This window comes from Phaenicophaeus curvirostris, chromosome 28 (genome assembly GCF_032191515.1).
Source record: "Phaenicophaeus curvirostris isolate KB17595 chromosome 28, BPBGC_Pcur_1.0, whole genome shotgun sequence".
In the NCBI taxonomy this organism is placed as follows: Eukaryota; Metazoa; Chordata; class Aves; order Cuculiformes; family Cuculidae; genus Phaenicophaeus; species Phaenicophaeus curvirostris.
In genome coordinates, this window is record NC_091419.1 from 6,652,320 (window position 1) to 6,677,872 (window position 25,553).

The window sequence follows — 25,553 nt, forward strand, 5'->3', positions numbered from 1 at the left end:
CTTCGCCAACTGGACACCAACGTCCAAACAAACGCGGCTCCCACCGCGGGGCCAGGAGCCGCGCAGGAGAGAAGATCCAATTTCCTCCTTTGTTCCTGGATTATTATTTTTCGCAGGGGGCGAGGAGGCGGGGAGCGGCAGGGAAAGGGCCATAAATCACAGCCTGACAGGAGAGAAAGGAGGCGCGGGCGGCCGCAGGTGGGGGGACCCCCTGCCCGGAGCGGGACCCCCTCCCCGCCAGGCGTTGTTTGCCAACCCTGTGGCATCGGCTCTGGCCGAGCACCTTGGCGCGAGGTACCTGGGGAGCGGAGATCTCTCCAGACAGCAGGAAATGGAGGTTTTATTTATGGCTGGAGCTGTAATCCATCCCCCTGTGCCGCGCCCCGCGCTCGCCGCGTCGCTGGGTGTTTCATATCCAGCTCGTTTCGCTTCCCCCCTCGCCCCGAGCCTCGACGCGCCGCGGGTCGGCAACGCGGCGAGCGGCTGCGAAGGTCCCGGAGACGCTTAGGCCAAGCTTGACCCCGCAGGCCGGACCGCGGCGAGGGGTCCCCATGCCCCACGGGGTCTGCGTGGCCTGCGGCGCAGGGGGACATGGGGGTCACCCAGCCCCACAGACTTTGCCCCCGAAGTCGAGGTGAAAGGGAGACACGGGGGCCGCTGCGGCTCGGCCAGGAGGAGAGTTTGGCCCCCGGGTGAAAGGCGAAGCAGGCAGCTACGGGGCTGTTCCCGGGTCACGCACCTTTCCGCACGGTTTATTTCTCCGTTAACGATTAACGAGGGCGGCAGCCGGCGGGCACCGAGCACCCCAGCTCGGGATCCCACGGGTCCGGCTCCAATAACCACATCGCGAGCGGATTTTAGGGGGTGACAGGGCCAAACGCCACCCTTGGCCCCATCCCACGCAGAGCGATGGCACCAAGGGACCCCCCGAACCCCCCGTGGCTTGTCCCCTGCCCTCGTGCCCCACTGGGACCCCCCAACCCCAAACCCTGCCTGGTCCCCCCCAACCCCAGCTCAGTGGGTGCCCGAGGAGGGGCTGGGGGGTGATGGGGGGGCAGTGATGGGGGGGTTGGGGGTCAGTGATGGGGGGTGGGGGGACGGCAGTGCTGAGTGAGGGTCCAGGGGTGATGATGGGGGGGTTATGGGGGGCAATCAATGCCCGGTGCAGGTCGCGGGGGTGATGGGGGGGTGATAGGAGGGGCAAGGGGGGTCAACGGGGGGGGTGATAGGAGGGGCAAGGGGGGTCAACGGGGGGGGTGTCTCATGGGGGGGTGATGGGGGGTGATAGGAGGAGTAAGGGGGTCAATGGGGAGGTCTGATGGGGGGGTGATAGGAGGGGTAAGGGGGTCAATGGGGGGGTCTGATGGGGACGTGATGGGGGGGCGATAGGAGGGGTAAGGGGGTCAATGGGGGGGTCTGATAGGGGGGTGATGGGGACGTGATGGGGGGTGAAAGGAGGGGTAAGGGGGGCAATAGGAGGGGTAAGGGGGGTCAATGGGAAGGAAAGGGGGGTGATGGGGGTGGTGGAAGGATGATGAGGGGTAAGGAGGGGCGATGGGGGATGGGGGGGTCGGGGGGGGGATGAGAAGGGTAAAGGGGGGCAATGAGGGGGTGATGGGAGGGGTAAGGGGAGGCAGTGGGGGGGGGGTGATGGGGGGGCAGCGACTGGGGGGCGATGCCGGTGGCGGGGGGGGCCGGTCCGAGTCCGGGTTGGGGGGGGGGGGTGGTCAGTGCACGGGGCTGGGCAGGGGGGGTCGGTTGGAGGAGGTCGGGGGGGGGTCGGGCCGGGTCAGGGGGGGCCGGTCGGGGCAGGGCAGGGCCTCGGGGCTGGGGGGGGGCCGGTCGGGTCCTGGGGGGCCGGTCGGGGCAGGGCAGGGGCCTAGGGGCTGGGGGGGTCGGTCGGGGCTGGGGGGTCGGTTCTAGGGGGTCGGTCCTGGGGGGCCGGTCGGGGCCTGGGGGGCCGGTCGGGGCAGGGCAGGGCCTCGGGGCTGGGGGGGTCGGTCCAAGGGGGCGGGGGGGGGGGCCGGTCCCGGTCTGGGGGCCGGTCGGGGCAGGGGGGTCGGTTTCAGGGGGTCAGTCCCGGTCCTGGGGGGCCGGCCGGGGCCGGGGGGTCGGTCCGAGGGGCCGGCCGGGGCAGGGCCTCGGGGCGGGCAGCGGAAGGGGCGGGGGCCGGGGCGGGGCCTGCGTCGGCGGCCACCGCGGCAGCCGCTGAACTTTGCTCTTTCGCGGGAGGCGGGGAGAGCCCCGGGGGCTCGGGGGAGCGGGACCCACCGGCACCGGCACCGCCCGAGCGCAGCGGGGACCGGGGACCGGGGAGGGGGGGGGGGGATGCTCCGCACCGAGCCCCGCGCCGGGACCGCGGGGGGGGGGTAACGGGGGACCCCGGGGACACGGGGGGGACCCCTAGAGGGGAGGGGGCCCCGAGAGGGGAGGGGGCCCCGAGGTAGAGGAGAGCGACCCTAGGGAAAAGGGGGAGAGGGGGACCCCTTGGGTAGGTGGGGGGGGTGGGGGAGAGGAGAGGGAGCCCTGGGGGAAAGGGGGGGGACCCCTGGGGGAGAGGGGGGGCCTCTAGGGAAAACAGGGGACCCTTTTGATAGAGGAGAGGGACCCCTGGGCTAAAACGGGGGGACCCCCAGGGAAAACGGGGGGCCCCTGAGGGAAGGGGGGGCCTCTAGGGAAAACAGGGGACCCTTTCGATAGAGGAGAGGGACCCCTGGGTTAAAAGGGGGGGACCCCTGGGGGAGAGGGGAAGGACCCCAAGGTAGAAGAGAGGGCCCCTTGGGGTAAAGGGGGGACCCCTGGAGCGGAGCAGAGGGATCCCAGGGTAGAGGGGGGACCCCTTGGAAAAAGAGGGGATCCCTTGGGTAGAGGGGAAGGACCCCGAGGGAGAGGAGAGGGATCCCTTGGGTAAAGGGGGGACCCCTAGGGTAGAGGAGGGAGCCCTTGGGTATCAGAGGGACCCTTCGGGTAGAGGAGAGGGGCTTGGGTAAAGGAGTGAGCCCTTGGGTAGAGAGGGGTCCCCTTGAGTCGAGGGGTGGGCCCTTGGGGAGAGAGGGACCCCCTGGAGCAGAGGTGAAGCAGGACGGAGAAGAGGAGGAGGCGTAAAACAACCAAGAACCTTCTAAATATCACCGAACTGGTTGCCACCCCTCCAAAAAACAAACCAAAAGAAGGAACCCCCTCAAAAAAAAAAAACAAAACAAGAACAAACCCCAAACTTGCTGGACTCGTTCCGGGAGGCATCGGGCATCGCTCCATGCGGCGGCGGGGCCGGTGCTGAGCCCGCTGCTGAGCCATGGCCATGGTGGCCGGTGGCTGGGGCGAGCCCAACGGCGGCGGCGAGGAGGCGTCGAGCCCGGCGGGCGGTGGCAGCGACGCGGAGCATGGCGAGGAGGAGCGGGCAGCGGCGGCCGTGGACTGCGTGGTGTGCGGGGACAAGTCCAGCGGGAAGCACTACGGGGTCTTCACCTGCGAGGGCTGCAAGAGCTTCTTCAAGCGCAGCATCCGCAGGAACCTCAGCTACACCTGCAGGTAGAGGGCTCGGAGGTGGGGACGTGGCGTGGTTGGAGCTCCAGGGGTGGCCCCCGCTGTGGCTCTGCAGTGGCCCCCGTGCTGGCCCTGCCAGGGCTGCCGCGCTAAGGAGGCTCCGAGGTCCCGTTCTGGGACCAGTTGGGGGGACTAGGAGGGACCCCAGGGCTGCTGGGGACCAGGTACGGTTGCAGATCTAAGGGTGGCTAGCGGTGGCCCCCGGTGTGGCTCCCCAGCCTGGCTCTGCAGTGGCCCCCGTGCTGGCCCTACCAGGACTGCAGCACTAAGGAGGCACCAGAGTCGCTTCCTGCGGCCAGTTGGGGGGACTGGAGGGGACCCCAGGGCTGGTGGGGGCCCCATACGGTTGCAGATCTAAGGGTGGCCCCCGGCGTGGCTCCCCACCTGGCTCTGCAGTAGCCCCCATGCTGGCCCTGCCAGGGCTGCGGCGCTAAGGAGGCACCAGGGTCCCTTCCTGGGACCATTTTGGGGGACTGGAGGGGATCCCGGGGCTGGCAGGGACCCGGTGCAATTGCAACTCTGCGGGGTGGCCCCCGGTGGCCCCCGCTGTGGCTCCGCAGTGGCCCCCACGCTGGCCGTGCTGGGGCTGCAGCACCAGCAAGGCACTGGGGTCCCAACGTGGGGCCAGAGGGGACCCCAGGGGTGCTGGGGGGACCTGGTACGGCTGCAGCTCCAGGGGTGCCCCCCCCGTGCCCCGTGGCGCAGCCGGTGTCCGGTTCCTCGCCATCGCCTGGCGCTGCTCCGGCATTAATTGCCGTTGCGGGCGATTCCTGCGACCGCACCAGGGCCGTGACTCACGTTGGTCACAGCCGCTCTACCCAGGGCAGGCAGCGCTGCTGCAGCGAGGATAATTTTAACCGGAGGTGTCACCAGCCGGGGAGCTGCAGGCGCTGCGAGATGCCAGGGAGCGGGAGCAGGATGCGACCCCTGTGAAGTTGGGAGCTGCGGGTGACTCTGGAATTGCTGGTGGGCTCAAAAAGAGCATCGAGCTGTTTGCGTAGCTGAGGGACCCCCCGCTCTGGGCTGTTCCCAGAGGGGTAAATGCGCTGAGGGTTCACTCGCAGCTCTGGATCCGTGTGGAAGCGCTTCCAGCAGTGTTTGCCGAACGGAGGAGGGTGCTGCGAGGGTGGCATCTGCAGCCTGGCTGGGGGCACCCTGCAGCCAGGCTGGGAGCGGGGCGCCCCACCTCTGCACCCCGCTTTCTCCCCTCCTAACGGGACCTGGCTGCTCCCAGCTTCATCTCGTGGTGCTGAGGCGCTGCGGGAAGGGCAGGGGCAGCACCGCCGCTGCAGCAGGAGCCGTCTGCGAGCTGCCTCGCTCTCGTTTGGGCGGCCTAGATTCGTCCTCCCCCGTGCGCAGCATCTTCTCTCCCAGCAGCTCCTGGCACCGGTGCTGCCGGGTCCTGGCTGACGTCAGCCGAGCCGCTCGTGGCCGTGGAGCTGCCGGCGTGGGGCAGAATTCGGTTCCCGTTGGCCCTGGTCCTTCCTGCGTCGTGGACGCAGCGTGTGTGGATGCAGCGTTTGCATCCACCGGCCCTGCCTCAGTTTCCCCATCCGACCAGCAGGACCTGACCAGCAGACTCAGCCGAGCGGCTGCTGGCGATTAATGATTTGAAGATGAGGAATACATATGGCCAGGGAGGAATTCCAGCTCCCTGGAACAAAGGAAAGGCCAAATCAGGGCTCCCTGGGAGAGGGACGGACTCTGCATCCCAGATGCCGCTTGGGTGGATCGTGGAGGGGCTTCATCCAGAGTGTGAGCATCCAATTCGTTCCCCTACGCTTGTCACTGTTTTCTGGGCACCCAGTTTAGGTTGTTTTGGTTTTTCCCCTGCCTTGTGCTGGGAAGTGGTTCGGTGCAATAGGAAAAATGTTGGTTTTCCAAGTAGGGAGCGAGTGTTGGAGGGGCCGGAACAATGCACCCCCGGCAGCCCTGGCATCTGCTTTGTTCGAGGAGTCAAAAGCAGCATCGAGCCAAGATTGCTCTAATTTGAATATTAAAAGTGAGTTGGATTCAGTTTAGTTCTCGCACTAAATAATTACATGTTCTAATTACATAATTAGCACAGTATACGCCTTTTGTGTTCTCACAGTTTCCCAGCTCGCTCGCTGCAGCCCTGGCAGTCGGGAAAGTCGCTCGGAGGAGCTGAGCTGAGTTTGGGGGTCCCCCTGGGGCTGGGGACGGCGCCCCGAGGCCGCGGGGAGGGTCAGCGGAGCCGCAGCGCCCGCGGCTTTGCCCCTGGCCGTGGCGCAGGCGGCTGATGAAGATGTAACGTGACGTTTTGATTAGCTATCGCTTCTCGGCTGGGATAACTTTTTATCAGCGACACGTTTGAAATGTGCTAAGCGCAGTGGTGATGTTCGGGGTGAATTAATGCCGGTCGGAGCGCGGCGGGAATCCCTGCCTCTCTCGCCTCTGGAGTCGTGTAGGGATGAGGAGATTCGTGTCAGGATTCCCAGGCAGAGCCGAGCTGCTGCTGCTGGACGCCTGCCTCCTGCTTTCAGCGCCTTTAATTCGGTGCTGCTTTGCTGGGCACCCCCTTTCCTCCACCTTCGCCCCCGTGGGGATCAGGGCTGAGGCTTTGGACGCCAACGATGCCGTTCAGGAATTCTGCGTGTCCCGGCGTGTCTGCGGTGCTGCAGGAGCAGAGGTTGCGCTGGTTTTGGTGGCGGCCGATGCCGTGGTGCAGGGCTGGGTGCTGGGGGGTGGTTATGACCCCCTTGAAGGCTCTGAGGTTGCTCAGGGACGGGGGAAATCATCCCTTCGGCCGGTTAGGATCCCACGCTGGGGCTGGGGCCACATATACCATCGGATTTTGCTTTGCTGCCCTCTCAAGGTCCAGACGAGAGCATGGAGGCTGTGGTGGCCACCACCATGCGGGACCCCTGCAAGCGCACAGGCCACGGAGGCAGCCCCAGAACCATAGGAAATAGCTAAAATTCCTTACACGTCTGGCAAGGAGGCTGGGGGCTGCTCTGCCGCTTCCCCCCTGCATCCTGGACCCCGCGGCATCGCTCCTGGCACCCGACCCCATGTCTCCTTGAGGACAGGAGCCTGGGGATCTCTCCAGCTTTTCCCGCAGCCTTGGGCATCGCTGGCAGCACGAAGTGGCAGCCCCTGCTGTAGGAAATCGCTGTTTCCATAGCATCTGAGTGCCGCCTGGGAACGCCGGGGCTGTGTGCCGGGGGCCGGCGTGGCACAGCCTCGGCCGGCGCAGAGGGGGCCACGCTTGGAGGCAAAAGGCTCTCACCCGAGGGTGGTTGAGCAGCTCAGTGGGGCACAAGGGACCCCCGGCAGCATCGCCTCGCTCCTCGCCGGCACCTCAACCCTCCCGGTCCTGCCCACAGGTCCAACCGCGACTGCCAGATCGACCAGCACCACCGCAACCAATGCCAGTACTGCCGCCTGAAGAAGTGTTTCCGCGTGGGGATGAGGAAGGAAGGTAACGCCAACACCACGGGGATGGGGATGGATCCCAAGGGGTCCCCGTGAACCCCAGCACTCCGGGGCTGAGGGCTCCGGCCCACGTCCCGGTGCTGCCGGTGTCTGTTCTGCTCCCGCTGCACCCGGGCGCTCTCCCACCTCTCCGGGAACCCTGTTTGCAGCAACAAAACCAACCCTGTTTGCCTTTTTTCTTCTTGAATCGCCCTCGGTGCGGGCAGCACAGGTGGTGTTTGTTTGGAAAAGCCACAGCCTTGAGCTGATAAGGTGACACACCTGGAGCTGGGACGCCCCGGGTGCCGCGGACACGGGCTGAGCTCCCGGTGCCACCGGAGCCGTGCGAATCCCCGAGCTGCTTTCAGCTCGCTCCCCACCGCCCAGTGGGTGTGAACCCCAAATGCTTCCCAGGCTGCTGCAAACGGGATGAAGGGTTGAGCCTCAAATTTCCAGTCCCTGTGAATTCGGATCGGTGGGGATGGAGATGCCGGCGCTCTGCCACGGTGCCGGGGGCTGCTCGGTTGAAGGTGGCTTCAATGCGAGGAGCAAGGAGGGAAGGATACTGGAAACAGGACAGTAATTCCCTCTTTTCCAGAGGAGTTGAGATGGCGTTATTGCCACTTAGCATGATTTAGAGCTCTCATTTAAGTGGCTCATGAACAGCCCATAAATTAATTACTAGGGACTGAGCAAATAGTGGGCGCTAATGGGGGGGGGGGGGAGCTGAAAAATGGCTCTCCCTGAATGCAATTAAGAAAGGGGAGCGCCCCAGGGTTAATGACGCTTCCAAGATGGACATTTGATTTGCAAATAAATGATTGCTGCCATGCGATGACCTTGGGTAGTGAGTAATCACCCTGCTCTGCTGCAGCCGCGGTGCCTGCGGGCACCTGACCTGGCACGGCCGGAGGAGGAGGAGGAGGTGGCGTGGACGCTGCCCCAGCCCAGCTGTTGGTTGGAGGCCGTGGCCAAGCCTTGGAGCTGCTGGTGAATCACTGGGATGTTAATTAGCTCAGTGTAGCTCTCCCAGGCAGCTTCCCCTCTGCCTCCCTCTCCCCGAGCACCTGAAAGGTGCCCGTTGTTGCCCTGGGGTGGCAGGATCCAGCCCTGCTGCAGGGGCAGGGGGGGAGCAGCCCCGTCCTCCTCTGGGCACGGGAACAGGCTGCCCAGGGAGGTGCTGGAGTCTCCGTCCCTGGAGGTGTTTAAGGGACAGGTGGATGAGCTGCTGAGGGGCATGGATTAGTGGTTAATGGGAATGGTTGGACTCAATGATCCAGTGGGTCCTTTCCAATCTGGTGATTCTATGATTCTTCGCCCTGCGCGGGGCAGAGGGAACCCCGGAGCGGGATGGGGGATGCAGGAGGATACAGAAGCAAGCAGACATCTCCTTTCCTCTCCCCCCGCAGCCGTGCAGAGGGGCCGGATCCCCCCGACCCACTCCAGCACCAGCCCCAACACCATGCCCAGCGGGGAATACTTCAACGGGCAGCCGGTGTCGGAGCTCATCTCGCAGCTCCTGCGGGCTGAGCCCTACCCCGCCGCCCGCTACGGCTCGCAGTACGCGCAGCAGGGCAGCGTCATGGGCATCGACAACATCTGCGAGCTGGCCGCCCGCCTCCTCTTCAGCACGGTGGAGTGGGCCCGCAACATCCCCTTCTTCCCCGAGCTGCCCGTCTCCGACCAAGTCGCCCTGCTCCGGCTCAGCTGGAGCGAGCTCTTCGTCCTCAACGCGGCGCAGTCGGCGTTGCCGCTGCACATGGCCCCGCTGCTGGCTGCCGCCGGCTTCCACGCCTCCCCGATGTCGGCCGACCGCGTCGTCTCCTTCATGGACCAGATCCGCATCTTCCAGGATCAGGTGGAGAAGCTCAACCGGCTCCAGGTGGACTCGGCTGAGTACAGCTGCCTCAAAGCCATCGCGCTCTTCACGCCAGGTGGGTTGGTATCGCGACCGGGCTTTGTCCCCATCTCCACCCCACAGAGCCGCGGGCCCCCCAGGTAGCATCTGCTCCCCTTTTCCTTGGGGGTTTCGGGTCTGCAGAGCAGCGTGTGGCTCTTGGGGTGGCGGCAGAGGGTCCTTGTGCCCTGGTGCCTCTTTACCGTGGTTTGCAGCATCCTGGCTCGTCCTGGGGCGCAGGGCTGAGCTTCCCTGGGGTGATGAGAATGAGACCTGCAGTGACACAAATGCCCCTGTGCACGGGAGGGGCTTGGGGAGCCCCGTCCTTGGTCCGTCCATGCTTATCTCATGCAGCAGAGGTGCTTGGTCCATCCTAGCAGGGATGCAGCCCAAGCCGTTCTCTTGCTCTGTGCTCTTGCTGGTTCCATCCCCTATTTTGGTGAGGCAGGAGCGTGGCCGCAGCAGCGGGTGGGGAAGTGGGGCTGTGGGGCTCACTGGGAACACCGCGGGGGCTCCAAACACTGACCCTTCTCCATCCCATCCTTCTCGCAGATGCCTGTGGCCTCTCAGACCCGGCACACGTGGAGAGCTTGCAGGAGAAGGCGCAGGTGGCCCTCACGGAGTACGTGCGCTCGCAGTACCCGTCGCAGCCCCAGCGCTTCGGGCGGCTCCTGCTGCGGCTGCCGGCTCTCCGGGCCGTGCCTGCCGCCCTCATCTCCCAACTCTTCTTCATGAGGCTGGTGGGGAAGACGCCCATCGAAACACTAATCAGGGACATGCTGCTGTCTGGGAGCACCTTCAACTGGCCCTACGGGACGGGGCAGTAGGGGACAGAGCCTCTCCCGCTGGGGCATGCCCCAGGGACTCCCGAAAGCCGGACCCGGATTTCCTCCCGCACCCCCAGACGGTGCCGTTCCTGGGGAGCCCCGAACTGTGCTGGCCCCCGGCCGTCTCGTAGCTCGTTCGTCTGCTACAGCCGCGGGGGCTGCTCCCCGCGAAAGCAGCGGGGGCGCAGCGTTGTCCTCCTAAACCTGAAGGTCCTGGCTGTGCCGCTGCTGTTGGACACCAAACTCTTCCGTACGCCCCTGAAGCGAAGCTCGCCAGCCCCCCTGCTCCCTCCATGGGGACCTCAGAGCATCCCCTTGCACTGCCCTGGGGTGGGAATGCGGCTGGAGCCTGGGGAGGGGGCCCTGGAGCCTGGGAAGGGGGACCCGAGCCTCCCGCTGCCCCCCCAAGTCTGACTTTCAGCTGGGAGGAGGCAATGGGAGGTGGAACGGGCCGGGCTGGGGCGCCCTGACTGCACAGAGCTGCCCTCTGTGGGGTCCTGCTGCGGGACCCCCTGCCTCTGACCCCCTCCGTCCTGGAAATCATGGAAAAAGGGTCATTTTGAAGCCCCTTTGTGCCCTGCCCAGTGCCCAGCTGGGCCGTATCCAGCCTGGAGGACTGAAGCACTGAGCTTGGAGCAGCTCCTTTTTGGGAATCGGCTTCCTCCGCGCCTGGTTCCAGCTACCCTCCCTGCACTTCCCACTGAAGCTTCTCCACTGTCGGGGCCTGGGGGGGTACAAGGGAAGGGATTGGGGGGACAGAGGAAGCGATGTGGGACAGGGGAGAGGATGGGGGCGCAAGGGAGGGGATGGGGACCAACCGTGCACCACGCAGGGTGCAAACCAAAGGGTCCCTTTGGGTGCTGCCCAGCATCCAGCCCTGCCCCGCTGCCCCGTTTGGTTCTTCAACTCCCCCCAGGGCTGAATCCAGCTCTCACCCTGGGGAAAACATGTGCCAGCATCCCCCCTGCCCACGCTCGCTACGTTCCTGCGCATCACTTTGCTTTTTAATCCAATTTCAGGGGAGAGGAAGACTTGGAGGGGGACCAAAATCTGAGTGGAAAGGGGTGATGCTGCTGGATTGGAGGGGGGGGTCCGTATCTCCCAGGGCTGAGCCAAGGGATGCTTGTGGGAGGACAGAGCCGCTTTGGGGGACGCCCCGTGGCCTTCGATCCCGCGCTGGCAGGACAAAGATCCACAGGACGTGCCCCCAGGTTCTGCTTCTCAGGGGTATCCACCGTGCGAACCAGACGGAGGCAGGATTAGCCCGGGGGATTTTGTCATTTAGGTTGATTCTCTGAAAATATAATCCTCGGTCGATGATACTAAAGAAATTAAGTCAATAAAAAGATGTTTCTTACAACACAGGGGATCTGCTGGGAGCGGGGAAAAAGGGGCTTTATCCTGCAGCGATGCTGAAGCCCCATCCCAGGGTGATGGAGCAGAGCAGGAGATACAGTCCCCAACAAAATAAATTAGATAATTTGGGGAAAATCCGAAGAATATGGGGGCACTGGGGGGTGTTTTTCAGCACAGAGATAAATCCTGCTGGGGGAAAACCAGATCAGCGGCACAAATGGGAGCAGGAGGCAGCACAGAGGTTTGTACCTGGACTTTGGGGAGCAAGGTGGGGCAGCTTTAGGGTCCCTCCCTCAAGGTGGGGCAGTTTTTGGAGTCCCTTCCCAAGGTGGGGAGGTTTTCAGGGGTCCAACCATCATGAACAAGCTGGGAGCGGAGTGTCTGGGTGCTGGACCAGCCTTGGCCGGGGATGCAGGGGGTCCTGGCGTGGGGTTTGTGCAGCACAGGGGCTGCTGCAGTCTGGGGCGAGGATTTAGGGCTGCCCTGGGGGTGCAAAGCCAGGCTGGATGGGGCTTGGAGCCCCCTGATGCAGTGGGAGGTGCCCCTGCCCATGGAACTGGATGGGCTTTGAGGTCCCTTCCACCCCAATTCATTCTATAAATCCACTCTGCTGCCCCTTTCACACCGGCACCGATTTAAAATCAATAGATACAGTTTATTTATTTAAAAAAAAATACACAGTTTTAGCCAGTTCCTTATAAAATATCAACCCCTCCTCCCGAGGGAGCTTGGGAGGGGGATGCTCTGCCCCAACCTGCCCTGGTTTCACACCTCTGCTGGTTCCAGGCTGCAGCCACGCGTTGGAACCCCAAAAGGATCTTCGGAACCCCACAAGGCCGCCCGTGGTGCCAGGGGGCTGCAGACCCTCCCCAGATCTATTTACAGCAGCAGGAGGGGTTTCAAGGCACAAGGTGGGGGGCGCAAGGGGGGCACCTCGCTCCCGCAGCCGCCTCCAGCCCCATGCTCTTGGCACTGACCTCGCGGAGCGGCACCAGATTGTGGGTTTGGGGGTTTTATACAAAATGCACCAAAGTCTTTGGAGGGGGTGGGCGGGGAGGGGGGAGCCCCTCGTGCCCATCCTGAAGTGGGGGGTAGGGGGGGCACGGGCTACCCCCGCACCTTGTCGTAGTCGCTCACCATCCGCTTGATGTGGAAGAGTTTGTTGCGCAGGGTTTTGGTCTCCAGCTTCTTCGTTTGGTAGCCGGGGCTCTGAAAGGCAGCACAGGAGCAGCCTCAGGGGTGGAGGCTGTGGGGAGGGGGCACAGTTTCCACTCCCTCCCCAGCTGCATCGCACCATCCCAGCCCCATTTTCACTGGAATCAGAGACAGGCTGCGCTGCACGTACTCACCCGCTTGAGGTCCTTCAGCCTGTTGTATTCCTCTGCGACGTCCTGCGAAGGGAACGGGTGGCAAGGGGGTGACAACGGGCTGGGGGCTGCTCCACCTGCACCCTGCAGCATCCTGATGCTCGAAAGCATCCATCCCCAAAAGCCCCACAGCATCCCGAGGCCTTGTAGCATCCACCCCAGATGCTCCACAGCATCCTGATGGCCCACAGCATTCATTCCCAAGGTCCTGGAGCATCCCCGATACTCCACAGGATCCATCCCCGATGCCCAGCAGCATCCTGATGCTCCACAGCATCCACCCCCGACCCAGAGCCTGCATCCTCGATGCCGTGCAGCACCCTGGGGCCACACATCATCCCTCCCCAGTGCCCTGCAGCATCTCAGATACTCCACAGCATCCATCCCCCGTGCCCCACAGCATCCTTGATGCCCCTCAGTGTCCTGGTGGCCCCACAGCACCCGAGTGGCTCCCCGAGAGCGCTGACCTGGTACTGGGGGCTGTCCTCGGAGATGCTGTCGAGCTGTTTGCTGAGCTGGTTGAGGCGGTCGTTGATGCCGTCCATCTCAGCGCAGAGCTGCTTGTAGCGCTTCAGGTCCGCGTCGAACTCCTGCTTGTACTTCTGGCGGGCGCCATCCGATGTGATGGGAGGGTAGAGGCTGCGGGAGAGGAGCCGGGTCAGGTCCCAGAGGGGAGGCTCGGCGTGCAGGGGGTGCTCTCGGAGGTGCCCCTCACCTGGCCCACTGGTCCTGGTCCCGCTCGTCGCTGGACTCCACGGCCGTGGTGTAGTCGGTCTCATACTGCGACTCATCGAGCTCCGGGTTGCGCCGGCGCCTGCGGCCACGGCGAGCAGGGGGCTTGGTGGGCTGCTCCCGCACCTTCTCCTCCGCGGGGCTGGGGCTGAGCGCCCGGTCCGGCTGGTCGCTGCGAGGGAGAAAGCTTGGTGAGTGGGAACAGGGGCGTCCTGGACCCCCAGTCCCTCCCATCCAGGAGCCAGCAGGAGCGGGGAAGGGATTGTGCCCCTTGGTGAGGCTGCACCTCAAATCCCTGACTCAGTTTGGGGCCCCTCACTCTAAGAAAGACATGAAGAGGCCGGAGTGCAGCTGGAGAAGGGGAAGGGGCTGGAGAACACGGGTTGTGGGAACAGCTGAGGGACCTGGGGCTGTTTAGCCTGGAGAAGAGAGGGCTGAGGGGAGACCTCATGGCCCTCTGCAGCTCCTGGAAAGAAGAGGGGGGTGCTGGGCTCTTCTCCCAAGTGACAGGGGACAGGACAAGAGGAGACGGGCTCAAGTTGTGCTGGGGAGGATTAGATTAGATATTGGGAAAAATTCCTTGACCAAAAGGGTTCTCATGCCCTGGCGGAAGCTCCCAGGGAGGTGGTGGAATCCCCATCCCCGGAGGGGTTTAAAAGCCGGGTAGGTGAGGTGCTCAGGGATTTGGTTTCGTGGTGGACATGGACAGTTGGACTTGATGATCTCACAGGTCTTTTCCAACCAAGCGATTCTATGATCCACGGCCGCTCACCCGCGGCTGCTGTAGGTCCCGGAGGGGTAGAACCCGTTCTGGGGGGGGCAGCTGTAGGCAGGGGGGCTGTAGGGCGGCGCGGCCGTGGGGCTCGTCGGCTTCTCCGAGTAGGCGAGCGTGGCCGTCTCGTCCTGCACGCTGGCCCCATCCGCCACGTTCTTCACCTGAAGCAGAGAGAGGCGCTCAGCCCCGCGCTGGGACCGCGGGGACACTGCTCTCCATCCCGTGGGGCTGGAGAAACCTCGCAGCAGATGCTGCAATCCTGCTCGGGGTCCAGGACGGGGATGGGCAGGGGGAGGAGACCCAGCAGGGCTGCAGCGAGACGTCCCGCGCGGCCACGGAGAGCAGGGGGTGCCAAGAACGGGGGTGTGGGGCAGCCCCACGCGCAGGGAGAGGCTGCAGGACACGCCCTGGAGAAGGATCCACGGATCCTGGTGGTGCAGGGGGTGATGCCACCTTCCACGGAGCCACCACAGGGGTCCCATCAGGAGACCAGCACAGGCGGACAAAGCTCAAGGGGGTCCTGGGACCCCCGGGGTGACACCCCAAGCTTTGCCGGGGGCTGCATGCTCGCCCTGTCCAGCATCCCCCCTCCCTGGACCTTCACAGCCCCCCGGCACAGACGCGGCTCCTCAAGGAGCCATCCGTCCATCCGTCCGTCCCTTCCCCTTCCTTCCTGGCCTCCAGGGGTTGTTTGTGCCGGAAGCCGCTGGAGACCTGGATGCTGGCCCTGGGGACGGCAGCTGGGAGCTCCGGCCAGCGAAGACATTTCCTCCAGCACTTTCCCCTCCATTAATGAAGACACCGTTAATTGGGGGCCACCGTTCTGTCCGATGGGGCCACCAGGTGAGGTGGCCACCAGCGTGGGGACAGCCACGTCCCCGTGCCGCACCAGGACAGAGGCTGCTCACGCCCGCTCGAAGGTCACCCCTTTATCTTGGTCCTGACCATAAACAGGGAACGAGACGTCCTGAAAGGGTTTCAGACCCCCTCATCCCCACTGGATGGGGACGTGTCACCAGTGGGTGAGCAGACCCAGTGGGGACAGTGGGGACCCCAAAGGGGAATGGGGGGGACCCAGGTCCTGCCGTCCCAGCCATCCCGGCCCCCAGCGGGGCAGGAAATGCTTTGCCAGGGAGGGACTTGTAAGGAAAATAAATAAAAGTAGAACAAAGGTATTTCTGTAAAATGAAAAATAAATATTAGAGCTCGGCACAGAGCGAGGCGTGGGGACAGGGGCGCGGAGCGGAGCTGAGCTTCCGGGCCTTGGGAGCAACGGCTGCGCTTGACTCGGGGATTGCAGGGAACCATGGGTTGGGTTGGAAGGGACCTCAGAGCCCATCCAGTTCCATCTTGTCATGGGCAAGGACACCTCCCACTGGATCAGGGGCTCCAAGCCCCATCCAGCCTGGCCTTGAACCCCTCCAGGGATGGGGCAGCCACCCCTGCTCTGGGCAACCTGGGCCAGGGCCTCCCCACCCTCACAGCAAAACATTTCTCCCTAAGATCTCATCTCAACCTGTCCTCTTTCAGCTCAAAACCGTTCCCCCCTTCATCCCGTCCCTGCCCTCCCTGATCCAGAGCCCCTCCGCAGCTTTCCTGGAGCCCCCTTCCCTACTGGAAGCTGCTCTAAGGTCTCCCCGCAGCCTTCTCTTCTCCAGGCGGAACAACCCGAACTCTCAGCCCTGCCTGAAGCTTTGAGATAAATGAGATAAACCTCCTCCCCTCCCACTCTGGCAGGGACCCCAGTGCCTGAGCACCCCAGGTTGCCCCAGTCTCACAGGGACGGTGACAGGGACAGTGCACACGGCGGGTCACAGGGGCCCCAGCTCCCCTGGGGGTTTGGGGAGCCCCTCCTAGGCCAGGGCTTGGCAGTACCAGCAGATGCTGCAGCCCCCTCCCCGGGCACCGACTCCTGCGGCCACCGCGGCTCCGGGAGCCCCCGAGCAAGGATGGGATGGGGCACGGGCACCGAGCCACAGCGAGGGGCTCCCCAGCACCCCCAGTCCGAGGGACCCAGCCTCCTTCCAAGCCGGAGCGGTGCCGGGTTGGTTGCGGCAGCAGCCGGGTGGCACAGCCCCGCGGAACCAAGTTAATCATTGCCGAGACTGAAACCAGACATGCCCACGGCAGCGTCCCCAGCAGCGTCCCCGAGCACGGGGCGAGCCCCGGGGACGGCACCCCGAGCTGCGGCACTGCTGCCCCTGGCACCCGGCCCATCAGATCCCCCCCTCTTTGTCTTTCAGGGAGCTGGAGACCGGTTCGCCCAGCCCGGGCGAAGCCTGGCGGTGCCCAGGATTGGTACCAGCTCGGAAAGAAACACAGGGTGCCAAGGAGGGGCCTGGCGAGCACCGGGCACAGCATCGCGCCGGGGGTGATAACGCCGCGGCCCGGGAGCCGCCCGCTGCCGTGGGCAAACACGCCGAGCCGGGCACCGCGGCGGCACAAACGCGGCTTCTGGCACAAAGCCTTGGCCAGGGTGGGAAAGGGGAACGGCAGCGGCTCGGCACAGCCCCGCTGGCCCTCGCCCCGGCACATCCCAACCCCGCGCTGCCTCGGGCACGTTCAGCCCCACTGGTAAAGGGCAGGCGGGGAGGATGCTCGGGGAAGACCCCCCTTTCTAGCCCCCCAGCGCCCCCAGACTCACCCACTCCTCCACGTTGGGCCCCTCCTGGACCACCGGCACCTTGTCCCAGTAGATGTTCTGCTTCCCGTACTTCCAGATCTTGCTGCGTGTCTTGTGAGCAAAGAAGCAGATGAGGCAGAGCAGGATGATGATGAGGAACCCGCAGACGATGGCCACGGCCTGGAGGGGAGGAAGGGGGCTCTCAGGGTGGGGGTCCCACAGGGCTCCAAAGACCCCATCCCACAAATCCCCTCCACCTCCCTGGGGCTGAGCAATGTTCCTGAAAGTTGGACTCACCCACCATGCAGGAGGAGAGGGACACGGCTCCCCATGCCCAGGCAGTTGGGATGGAGCCCATCAGGGGTTCAAGAGCTTTTGGAGCCACAAAAAGGGGTGATTCTGGGGGGCAGGACAGTTTCATACAGTCATGGAATGGTTTGGGTTGGAAGGGACCTCAAAGATCATCCAGCCCTATGGGCAGGGACACCTCCCACTGGATCAGGGGCTCCAAGCCCCATCCAACCCGGCCTTGAACCCCTCCAGGGATGGGGCAGCCACCACTGCTCTGGGCAGCCTGGGCCTCTCCACCCTAAGATCCAATCTCAGTCTCCCTGGCTCCCTCTGGAACCCGTGCAGCACGTGGATCCCGCTGCCGGCTCAGCCACGAGCCCCCACGGTGCAGCCAGGACCCTGCCTCGTGGTTCCCATGGGTCAGATCCCCACAGCGGCACCGAAACCGGGGCCGGGTGTGGACAATGAGGCCACGTTTGGCCTCCGCATGGAGCAAGAGCAGCTCGGGTGCTGCTGCTCCTCCCGCTCGGGCGCAGGAATGCGGCACAGCCAGCCCAGCCGGGTGAGAACCGGCAGCGCCAGTCCCAGCCCTGTGCCAGGCAGGATCCCCACCAGCTCCAGCCGAAACCAGGGCTGGTCAACTCGGGTCGGAAGGTTCTCGCCGTCCCACTGACCCAAACTGGGCTCCCAAACCGGGCCGGCAGCATCGTGGGAGCTCGGGGAGGGCTGGCACCCAGCCCCTGCACCCATCCTGGCACGCGCACCCCGTTTATGACCGGGGAGACCAAAGTACCAGATGCCGGCTCTGTGCCGCGATGACAGCCCGTCCCCTCCCCGAAACTCCTCGGCGCAGGCAGCCGGCTCGCCCTGCTTCCTCCAGCAGCCCCAGCGAAGCCCCGGGCTGGGATCCAGCACCGGCAGCCCCCTCTCCGCAACCGCGAAACCACAACTGGTACCACCAGGAACATTAAAGAAGGAGGGGAAACCCCTGGCTGGCGAGGAACCCGTCCCGAGGGCAGGACGTGTGGTCACCAACGTCATGTTCGAAGCAGAGCAAGGAGTCTGCGCCGCTGGGCTGGCAAAAAGAAGGGGGGTCTGGCTGGAGTTGGGGGTCCCCCTCACCTCCTGGGGGTCCACGGTGCAGTAGTGGTAGATGTACTGGTTCATGTAGGTGTTGCCGCTGTAGACCTGGCTGCACATGGTCAGCAAGGGGTTGTAGTAGTAACTGCCGGACATCTGCGCCTGGGGGTTGACGCCCACGACGTAGACGATGGACGCGATGAGCATGAGGAAGGCCAGCACGGCGCAGACCACGATGACCACCAGGTAGAAGCGTCGGGAGCGGGAGCTGTGGGACTTGCTGACGCTGGTGACAAAGAGCCCCAGCTGGGCCAGGAAGCAGAGCACGGCCATGGCGATCATGAAGCCGTTGGCCGCCCGCGGGTTGGTGACGCCGCCGTAGTACCCGCCGTAGCCGTAACCGTAGCTCAACCCGCTGCCGTAGTAGCCGGAGCCGTAGAAGCCCCCCAGCCCGTTGCCGTAAGCCCCGGCGTAGCCGTAGCCGTATTCCCAGGCCAGGGTGGAGGCCACGCAGGCGAAGATGGCGATGCAGAGCAGGATGACGATGGCCTCCAGGATCCTCACCACGCCGGGCGGCGAGGTCCACTTGTAGAAGTGCTGCGGCGCGTCCTCCACGTAGTAGGAGCCCGGCGGCGGGGAGCGGGTGCCGTAGTCGTAGCCGTAATCGCCCCCGGCGGGGCCGTAGGTGGTGGGGGGCCCGTAGCCGGTCGGGGGGCCGCCGTAGGACTTCTTGGTGAACATGGTGGAGGCGCCCAGCGCCACGACACAAACCCTGGAGGTGGACGGAGCTGTCAGAGCTCTGGGAGGTGGCAGCACCGCTGGCTTCTCCCTCTCCGCACGCCCAGCAGGGACTTTGGTCCCCGTCACCGGCACCGCCAACAACCGCCCGCCCATGCCCAACGCTCCCCAGTCACCTCACGGGGAAACTGAGGCACGGGCAGGAGGAGTGAGTCACGCAGCATCGCCTGGCACGGGCGGCCGGGGCGCACCCCAGCTCTGCCCCACGGCACAGACCCCGGCCCCCCCGCGCCCCCCGACACCGCCTGGGCGCACGGGATGGTTGAAATTCTAATTAAAGCAGAAAAGCTCTTACCCGAGGCAGGCGCTAGCGCCGAGGGTTTCTCCCTAAGCAGATCTGGCTGGATTAAAAAAAGAATAATAACAACAACACAGGGAACATTAGGAACTTGGGAAAAGGAGCAAATTGGGTTTCAAAAGTGGGGTCGTGTCAAAATGCGGGGAGCAGCGCAGGGGAAGCCCAAACCCTTGTGGGAAACCCAACCCGGGGCTCAGCGGGCAGGATCAGGCCCCCCGGGCAGGGGTCGTGGGGGGCAGCCCTTGATTTGGGGTGCAGACATTGTCCTGGGGGTGCCCTAGGGGTCCAGCCCCCCGCTAAAACCCCAGCCCTGCCGATCCCCTCCGGATTAACCCCCACAGCCACGATCTGACCCCCCCTGCCCCACTGAGGACCCCCCGAGGGACGGCAGCGACGGGGACCTCTCCCCGGGCTCCCGGAGCAGTAACCGGGGTGCGGTGACACGGGACACCCCAGTGCTGGCGGGGGGGACAGGGAGGGGGCAGAGAGACCCCTAGTCCTGCTCCCCCCGTGGGGCCACTGCCGCTCGCCTTCCGCCTGCGGGGGTGAGGAGCTGGGAGCCCCGAGGTCAGTGGGGACCCCAGTGCCCAAGGAGACTCCAAAGGGGACCCCAGTTTTGGAGGGGATTGCAGAGGGGACCCCAGTGCTGGAGGGGATCCAAGAGGGGACCCCAATAGGGACCCCAGTGCCTGAGAGGATTCCAAAGGGGACCCCAGTGCTGGAGGGGACCCCAGTGGAGACCCCAGTGGGGAACTCTGTGGGGACCCCAGTGCTGGAGGGGATTTCAAAGGGGACCCCAGTGCTGGAGGGGATCCAAGAGGGGACCCCAATAGGGACCCCAGTGCCTGAGAGGATTCCAAAGGGGACCCCAGTGCCAGAGGAGACCCCAAAGGGGACCCCAGTTTTGGAGGGGATTGCAGAGGGGACCCCAGTGCTGCAGGGGATCCAAGAGGGGACACCAATACGTACCCCAGTGCCTGAGAGGATTCCAAAGGGGACCCCAGTGCTGGAGGGGACCCCAGTGGGGACCTCAGTGCTGGAGGGGATTTCAAAGGGGACCCCCAGTGCCGGAGAGGACCCCGGTGCTGGAGGAGACCCTGTTGGGGACCCCAGTGCTGGAGGGGATTCCAGAAGGGACCCCAAAAGGGACCCCAGTGCCAGAGAGGATTCCAAAGGGGACCCCAGTGCCAGAGGAGACCCCAAAGGGAACCCCAGTTTTGGAGGAGATTGCAGAGGGGACCCCAGTGCCGGAGGGGATCCCAAAGGGAACCCCAGTTCCAGAGGGGATCCAAGAGGGGACCCCAATAGGGACCCCAGTGCCGGTGGGGACCCCAGTAGGGACCCCCAGAGGGGCCTCCGGTGCTGGAGGGGACCCCGGTGGGGACCCCGGGGCTTGAGGGGCTCCCAGAGGGTCCCCGGTGCCGGTGTGGGACCCTGGTTCTCGAGGGGACCCCAGTGCCGGGGGGACCCCGACACCCGGTGGGCCCCGGCGCCGCTCAGGCCGCGCCCCCCGCCCCCTCCCCGGTGCGGGTCCCGGCGCGGGTCCCGGCGCCCTCAGCCCCGCTCACCTGCCGCTCCCGCCGCCTCTTTGTCCCCGTTAAGATGGCAGCCGGGAGGCCGCGGGGACACCGGGACCCGCCCCCGGGGAGGGGGGAGCCGGGGGGCCGCCCCCGGCCGGCGGGGAAGGGGTTAAACAGGGCCGGGGCCTGGGGGGGGGGGGGGGGGCAGATCCCCTGGGGGGGGGAACAGGGGGAACCTCGAGATGGGGGGGGGGGGGGGCGTCCCTGAGGGGCAGCTCAGAGCGGGGGGGGAACAGGGGGGACCCCCGAGATGGGGGGGGGTGTGAAGGGGGGGGGTACAGGGGGAGCCCCGAATTGAGGGGGGCATCCCTGAGGGGCAGCTCAGAGGGGGGGGGAACAGGGGGACCCCCGAGATGGGGGGGGGGGTGTGTGTGAAGGGGGGGTACAGGGGGAGCCCCGAAATGGTGGGGGGGAGGTGAAGGGGGGGTACAGGGGGGACCCCCGAGATGGAAGGGGGTTTGAAGGGGGGGGGTACAGGGGAAGCCCCGAATTGAGGGGGGCATCCCTGGGGGGCAGCTCAGAGACGGGAGAGGGGAATGGGGGGGGGGCAGCTCCCCTTAGGGGGGGCTGGGGGGGACACAGGGGAGCCCCAAGATGGGGGGGGGAGGGCGAGGCGAAGGGGGGTTACAGGGGGAGCCCCGGAATGGGGAAGGGGGTGGGGGGCATCCCTGGGGGGCAGCTCAGAGCTTGGGGGGGGGGGATCAGGGGAGCCCCAAGATGGGGAGGGGGCAGCTCCCCTTGGGGGGGAAAAGAGGGGAGCCCCGAGATTGGGGGGGTGGCGAATTGGGGGCTACAGGGGGAGCCCCAAACTGGAAGGGGGGGGCTGGAGCATCCCCGGGGGGCAGCTCAGAGCACGGGGTGGCGGGGGATCAGGGGAGCCCCGAGATGGGGGGGGGGCACCACGGGGCAGACTGGATTGGGGGGGGGGGCACCGAGGGAGACCAGAGTTGAGGGGGGAGGATGCACATGAAGACCCCCCACCCCCCAAAAAAACCAAAAAAACCCCCAAACCGTAGCTGTGTTTAGTAATCCCGATTTTGAGCATTTTTTCTGCCTGGGGGGGGTCCCCCCAATCCTCTCGGGGTCCCACCCAGCACCTGGGAGGGGTCGGGGGGGGCACGGAGCACCCAGGGGACCCCAAAACCTGCAGCGGGGTGGCTTTCTATGGGGGGGGTGCAATGGGGGGGTTACAATGGATGGGGGGTGAAGGGGGGGCTGTGATGGGTGGGGGGTGTGATGGGGGGGCTGCAATGGGTGTGGGGGGTGCAATGGGAGGGGTTGCAATAAATGGGGGGGGCAATGGGTGAGTGCAATGGGTGGGGGGTGAGATGGGTGGAGGGGAGATGGGAGGGTGTGATAAGGGGGTGTGATGGGTGGGGGGGTGCAATGGGGGGGGGGTGCAATGGGGGGGTTGGAATGGGTGGGGGGTTTACAGTGGGTGGGGGGGATGGTTGGGTGTGATTGGGGGGTGTGATGGGTGTGGGGGGTGCTGTGGGGGGGTTGCAAGGAGGGGAGGACTGCAATAAGGGGGGGTTGCAATGAGTAGGGGGGTATAATGGGGAGGGGGTGCAATAGGGGTTTGCAGTAAGTGGGGGGGTGCAATGGTTGGGGGGGTGTATTGGGGGAGTTGCAATGGGGGGGTGCAATAAGTGGGGTTTGCAGTGGGTGGGGGGGTGCAATGGGGTGTGTGCAATGGGGGGGTGCAATGGGGGTGTGCAATGGGTTGGGGGTGCAATGGGGGGGTGCAATGGGGGTGTGTGCAATGGGTGGGGTGCATTGGTTGGGGCTGTGCAATGGGGAGTGTGCAATGGGGGGGTGCAATGGGGGGGTGCAATGGGTTGGGGGTGCAATGGGGGGGTGCAATGGGTGGGGGGTGCAATGGGGGGTGCAATGGGTTGGGGGTGCAATGGGGGGTGTGCAATGGGTTGGGGGTGCAATGGGGGGGTGGGCACTGGGAGCACCCCTGCAGCATCACCGTCTCCCCCATGCCCTGTCCCCCCCCTCTTTGCCCCCCACCCCGGGTCACGATGCGCAGGCTCAGAAGTGGACGGCGCAGCGCTGGACGTCGCGGTCGAACTCCTGGATCCGAGCCTTGATGTGCGTCAGCTTCTTCTTCAGGTACCGGCAGCGCCGCTGCCGCGCCAGGAGGGCCAAATCCTGCTCCCAGGAGAGAGCAGCTCAGCCCCACGGAGCCAGCGCTGGGTCCGGAGGGGGCACGGGCACCCCCCAGCGCCCCAGCACCCGCTGAGCCCTCACCCTCCTCTTCCTCACGCCACCTGTGGCCACCTCGAGGGCCTGGTGCTCACCTGGCACCTGCTGTGCCAGGGGGCGTGGGGGCAGCCGGCCTCCCCGCGGTGCCACGCGGTTAAAGACCGAGTGTCCCCATGTCCTCCTGGTCACCTCTGCCCAGTGCAGCCCCCCCCGGGCTCGTCCTCAGCCCCCGCAGAGACCGGCCAACTCATCACACCCAACACACCAGGCGCCCACCAGCCCCAGGAAAGGGGGGAAAAGCTCCATTGGGAGTTGGAATGGCTAGAAGGCTGGAATGGTTTGGGGTGGAAGGGACCTCAAAGCCCACCCAGTCCCACCCCGTCCCACTGGATCAGGGGCTCCCAGCCCCATCCAATCCGGCCTCGGACACCTTCAGGGATGGGGCAGCCCCTGGGCACCCCGGGCCAGGGCAGAAGGTGAAGAATTCCTTCCTAATGTCCAAGCAAATCCAACCCAAGGGGCCACCAAGGGACACACCGTCCTGCTGGTGGGCACCTCCAGCTCCCCGAGCCGCCGCCACGCCGCGCGGAGCTCCCCGAGCAGCTCCGTGAACTCTGCCAACTGGTCCTGGAAGACGCCCTTGTAGCCCTCCCGCTGCCGGGGGCTCCGGATCTGCGGGTACCTCCTGCAGCATCGCCAGGTGGAGAAGCTCAGGGTGCACGAGGGTGACCCCCCTCCTGGGCAGGAGGTCCCGCTCTGCTGGGTGTCACCGGTCCCCGTGCCACCCACCCCATGGGCATCACTCACACCACGTAGTCCGGGACAGCGCGTGGCCGGGGACCCAGCGCAGGGGGGACAGAGCTGAACCCCAGCATCTTCTCATCCTTGGCTGGGGGGACCCTCCCTGGGGGTCTCCCTGGTGGCATCACCTCGTCCTCAAAGACGACGCGTCGGGCTCGCGCCGGAGAGGCCTTCGGGAGGGGCGCGAGGCTGCACGGCCGCCGTGCCATATCGGGGGGCTCGGGGGGCACCACGGGGTGATGGGACCTCCAGGGATCTCCAGGGGCTCCCCGGGCACCTCGCGCCTCCCCAGCTGCAGGGACAGGGAACTGCCAGCCAGGCAGCGCGAGGTGAGGAAGAGGAGGATGAGGGCGCGAGGAGGGGCACGTGGGGAGCACGGTGGCCACCCATGACCCCCAGTGAGGATTCGTGGGGCCGGACGCCTCCAGCCCACCCAGCTCCCTACCCGCAGGCTCCCAGCAGTTTTGGGGTGCCGGGGGTCCCTCAGCTGTGTCCGGTGGCTGCTCCGCGTCCGAGCCTCTGGGCTGAGCCCTGCTGGCGTTGATGCACCAAGATGAGCGGGGACACGGTGAAGGCCACGGCGAGGTGACACAAGCATCACCTTCCCCACCCTCTCCGCGTGCCTCAGTTTCCCCCATGGGGCACACGCGCAGCCTGGCCCTGAGCTGCCTTCCTTCCCATCGCTCGGTGAGGATGGTCACCACCTTGGGGACCCACCAGCAAGCTCCAGGGGTGTCACCTCCCCTTGCTGTCACCTCCTCCTGGTGCCTGGCCCCGGGCTGCCACCCCATCCTGCCCCCAGGGCGAGTGGCACCACCGAGGACCCTCGGAAGCTGCTGGACTTGTGCCCCCCAGCCCCATTGTCACCCCAGCGCCGTGTCCCCCTGTGGCACTGCTGGATGACCCTCCCAAGGCCCCATGGATCGGTGTCCCCCAGCCCCGCCGTGTCCCCGTGCCAGCGTTACCTGCCCGTCTCATGGTGGGACTCAGCGCCAGGGCCCTTGGCCACCGCTGGCCACGGCTGCCGGGCACGGCTGCCCGCGGCAGGCACCGCCAGTTAAACATTAACCACGACGCGCCGCCCCGCAGCGCAGCACAGGGCCCTGCGTGGGCAGGATGCGGCCCCTGCACCACTTTGGGCTTTGGGAGCGATCGATGCTGAGCAGCACCCGCACCCCTGGGCACGCCGGGACGGCCGCGTCCTGCACCCGGTGCCACCAGGCTGTGCCAAGGGCTGGTGCTGAGCAGCCCCATGTCCCAGGGCTCCATCTGGGACCCTGGGATGGTTGAATCCTGCACCAGGCAGCAGTTTGGGATGTGCCAAGGGTTGGTGCTGAGCAGCTCCATGTCCCAGGGCTCCGTCTGGGACCCTGGGATGGTTGAATCCTGCACCAGGCAGCAGTTTGGGATGTGCCAAGGGCTGGTGCTGAGCAGCCCCATGTCCCAGGGCTCCGTCTGGGACCCTGGGATGGCCGCATCCTGCACCAGGCGGCGGTTTGGGCTGTGCTAAGGGCTGGTGCTGAGCAGCACCCGCACCCCAGGGCTCCATACAGGACATCGGGTGCCCCGGCACAGCCACATCCTGCACTGGTTTGAGCCGCACAAAACGCTGGTGCTGAGCTCAGTCCCACCCCCCGCACCCACCGAGCCCCCAGCCTGCCCCAGATGTTGGGGGAGGCTGTGATCTCTCACCCTCCTCTTTCCCCCTTGGGGGTTCACAGCCCCTATTTTAGCCCCCCAAGACTCGGGGGGGAGCCCCTGCAGCTGGGGGGGCTGCGAAGATCCCCCCTGACCCCCCCAAACCCCATTGCCCCCCCTCATTGCAGAGAGCGACGCGTGCAGTTCAGCCTCCTTTAATGAGCGCCCCAGCCCCCCCTGCCCCCCACCCAGCCCCCCAGGGTCCCGGTTGAGTCTGGGGGGGGGTCCTCAGTGATCC

The 25,553-nt window shown here is 65.6% G+C and overlaps 3 protein-coding genes across 3 annotated transcripts; 1 reads left to right on the forward strand and 2 right to left on the reverse strand.

Moving 5' to 3' along the window:
- Positions 1-3,158: 3,158 nt before the first annotated feature.
- Positions 3,159-10,436, forward strand: NR2F6 (nuclear receptor subfamily 2 group F member 6). The gene is made up of 4 exons (XM_069878316.1): positions 3,159-3,531; positions 6,894-6,988; positions 8,391-8,915; positions 9,431-10,436. Exons 1-4 carry the CDS (start codon positions 3,296-3,298, stop codon positions 9,703-9,705), a joined length of 1,131 nt encoding a protein of 376 aa, XP_069734417.1. The 5' UTR covers positions 3,159-3,295; the 3' UTR covers positions 9,706-10,436.
- Positions 10,437-11,703: 1,267 nt separating this feature from the next.
- OCLN (occludin) lies at positions 11,704-19,057 on the reverse strand. Its single transcript, XM_069878311.1, has 8 exons — positions 19,023-19,057; positions 17,972-18,701; positions 16,580-16,738; positions 13,933-14,096; positions 13,144-13,332; positions 12,896-13,067; positions 12,411-12,452; positions 11,704-12,270 (listed from the first exon to the last, which is right to left on the reverse strand). Exons 2-8 carry the CDS (start codon positions 18,668-18,670, stop codon positions 12,169-12,171), a joined length of 1,527 nt encoding a protein of 508 aa, XP_069734412.1. The 5' UTR covers positions 18,671-18,701; positions 19,023-19,057; the 3' UTR covers positions 11,704-12,168.
- A 3,579-nt stretch (positions 19,058-22,636) lies between these two features.
- OCEL1 (occludin/ELL domain containing 1) lies at positions 22,637-23,844 on the reverse strand. Its single transcript, XM_069878330.1, has 3 exons — positions 23,624-23,844; positions 23,354-23,501; positions 22,637-22,762 (listed from the first exon to the last, which is right to left on the reverse strand). The coding sequence occupies exons 1-3, from the start codon at positions 23,824-23,826 to the stop codon at positions 22,643-22,645; spliced, it is 471 nt and encodes a 156-aa protein (XP_069734431.1). The 5' UTR covers positions 23,827-23,844; the 3' UTR covers positions 22,637-22,642.
- Positions 23,845-25,553: the final 1,709 nt, after the last annotated feature.

Coding starts and splice junctions, on each gene's coding strand:
- OCLN (XM_069878311.1), bottom strand. CDS start 18,670: ATGTTCACCAAGAAGTCCTACGGCGGCCCCCCGACCGGCTACGGGCCC. Junction 16,739..17,971: donor GCACCGTGGACCCCCAGGAG/GTGAGGGGGACC, acceptor CCTCCCCTCCAG/GCCGTGGCCATCGTCTGCGG. Junction 13,068..13,143: donor GACCAGGACCAGTGGGCCAG/GTGAGGGGCACC, acceptor CCTCTCCCGCAG/CCTCTACCCTCCCATCACAT.
- OCEL1 (XM_069878330.1), bottom strand. CDS start 23,826: ATGGCACGGCGGCCGTGCAGCCTCGCGCCCCTCCCGAAGGCCTCTCCG. Junction 23,502..23,623: donor GCTGTCCCGGACTACGTGGT/GTGAGTGATGCC, acceptor GCGATGCTGCAG/GAGGTACCCGCAGATCCGGA. Junction 22,763..23,353: donor AGGTGCCCACCAGCAGGACG/GTGTGTCCCTTG, acceptor TCCTGGGAGCAG/GATTTGGCCCTCCTGGCGCG.
- NR2F6 (XM_069878316.1), top strand. CDS start 3,296: ATGGCCATGGTGGCCGGTGGCTGGGGCGAGCCCAACGGCGGCGGCGAG. Junction 3,532..6,893: donor AACCTCAGCTACACCTGCAG/GTAGAGGGCTCG, acceptor TCCTGCCCACAG/GTCCAACCGCGACTGCCAGA. Junction 8,916..9,430: donor CATCGCGCTCTTCACGCCAG/GTGGGTTGGTAT, acceptor TCCTTCTCGCAG/ATGCCTGTGGCCTCTCAGAC.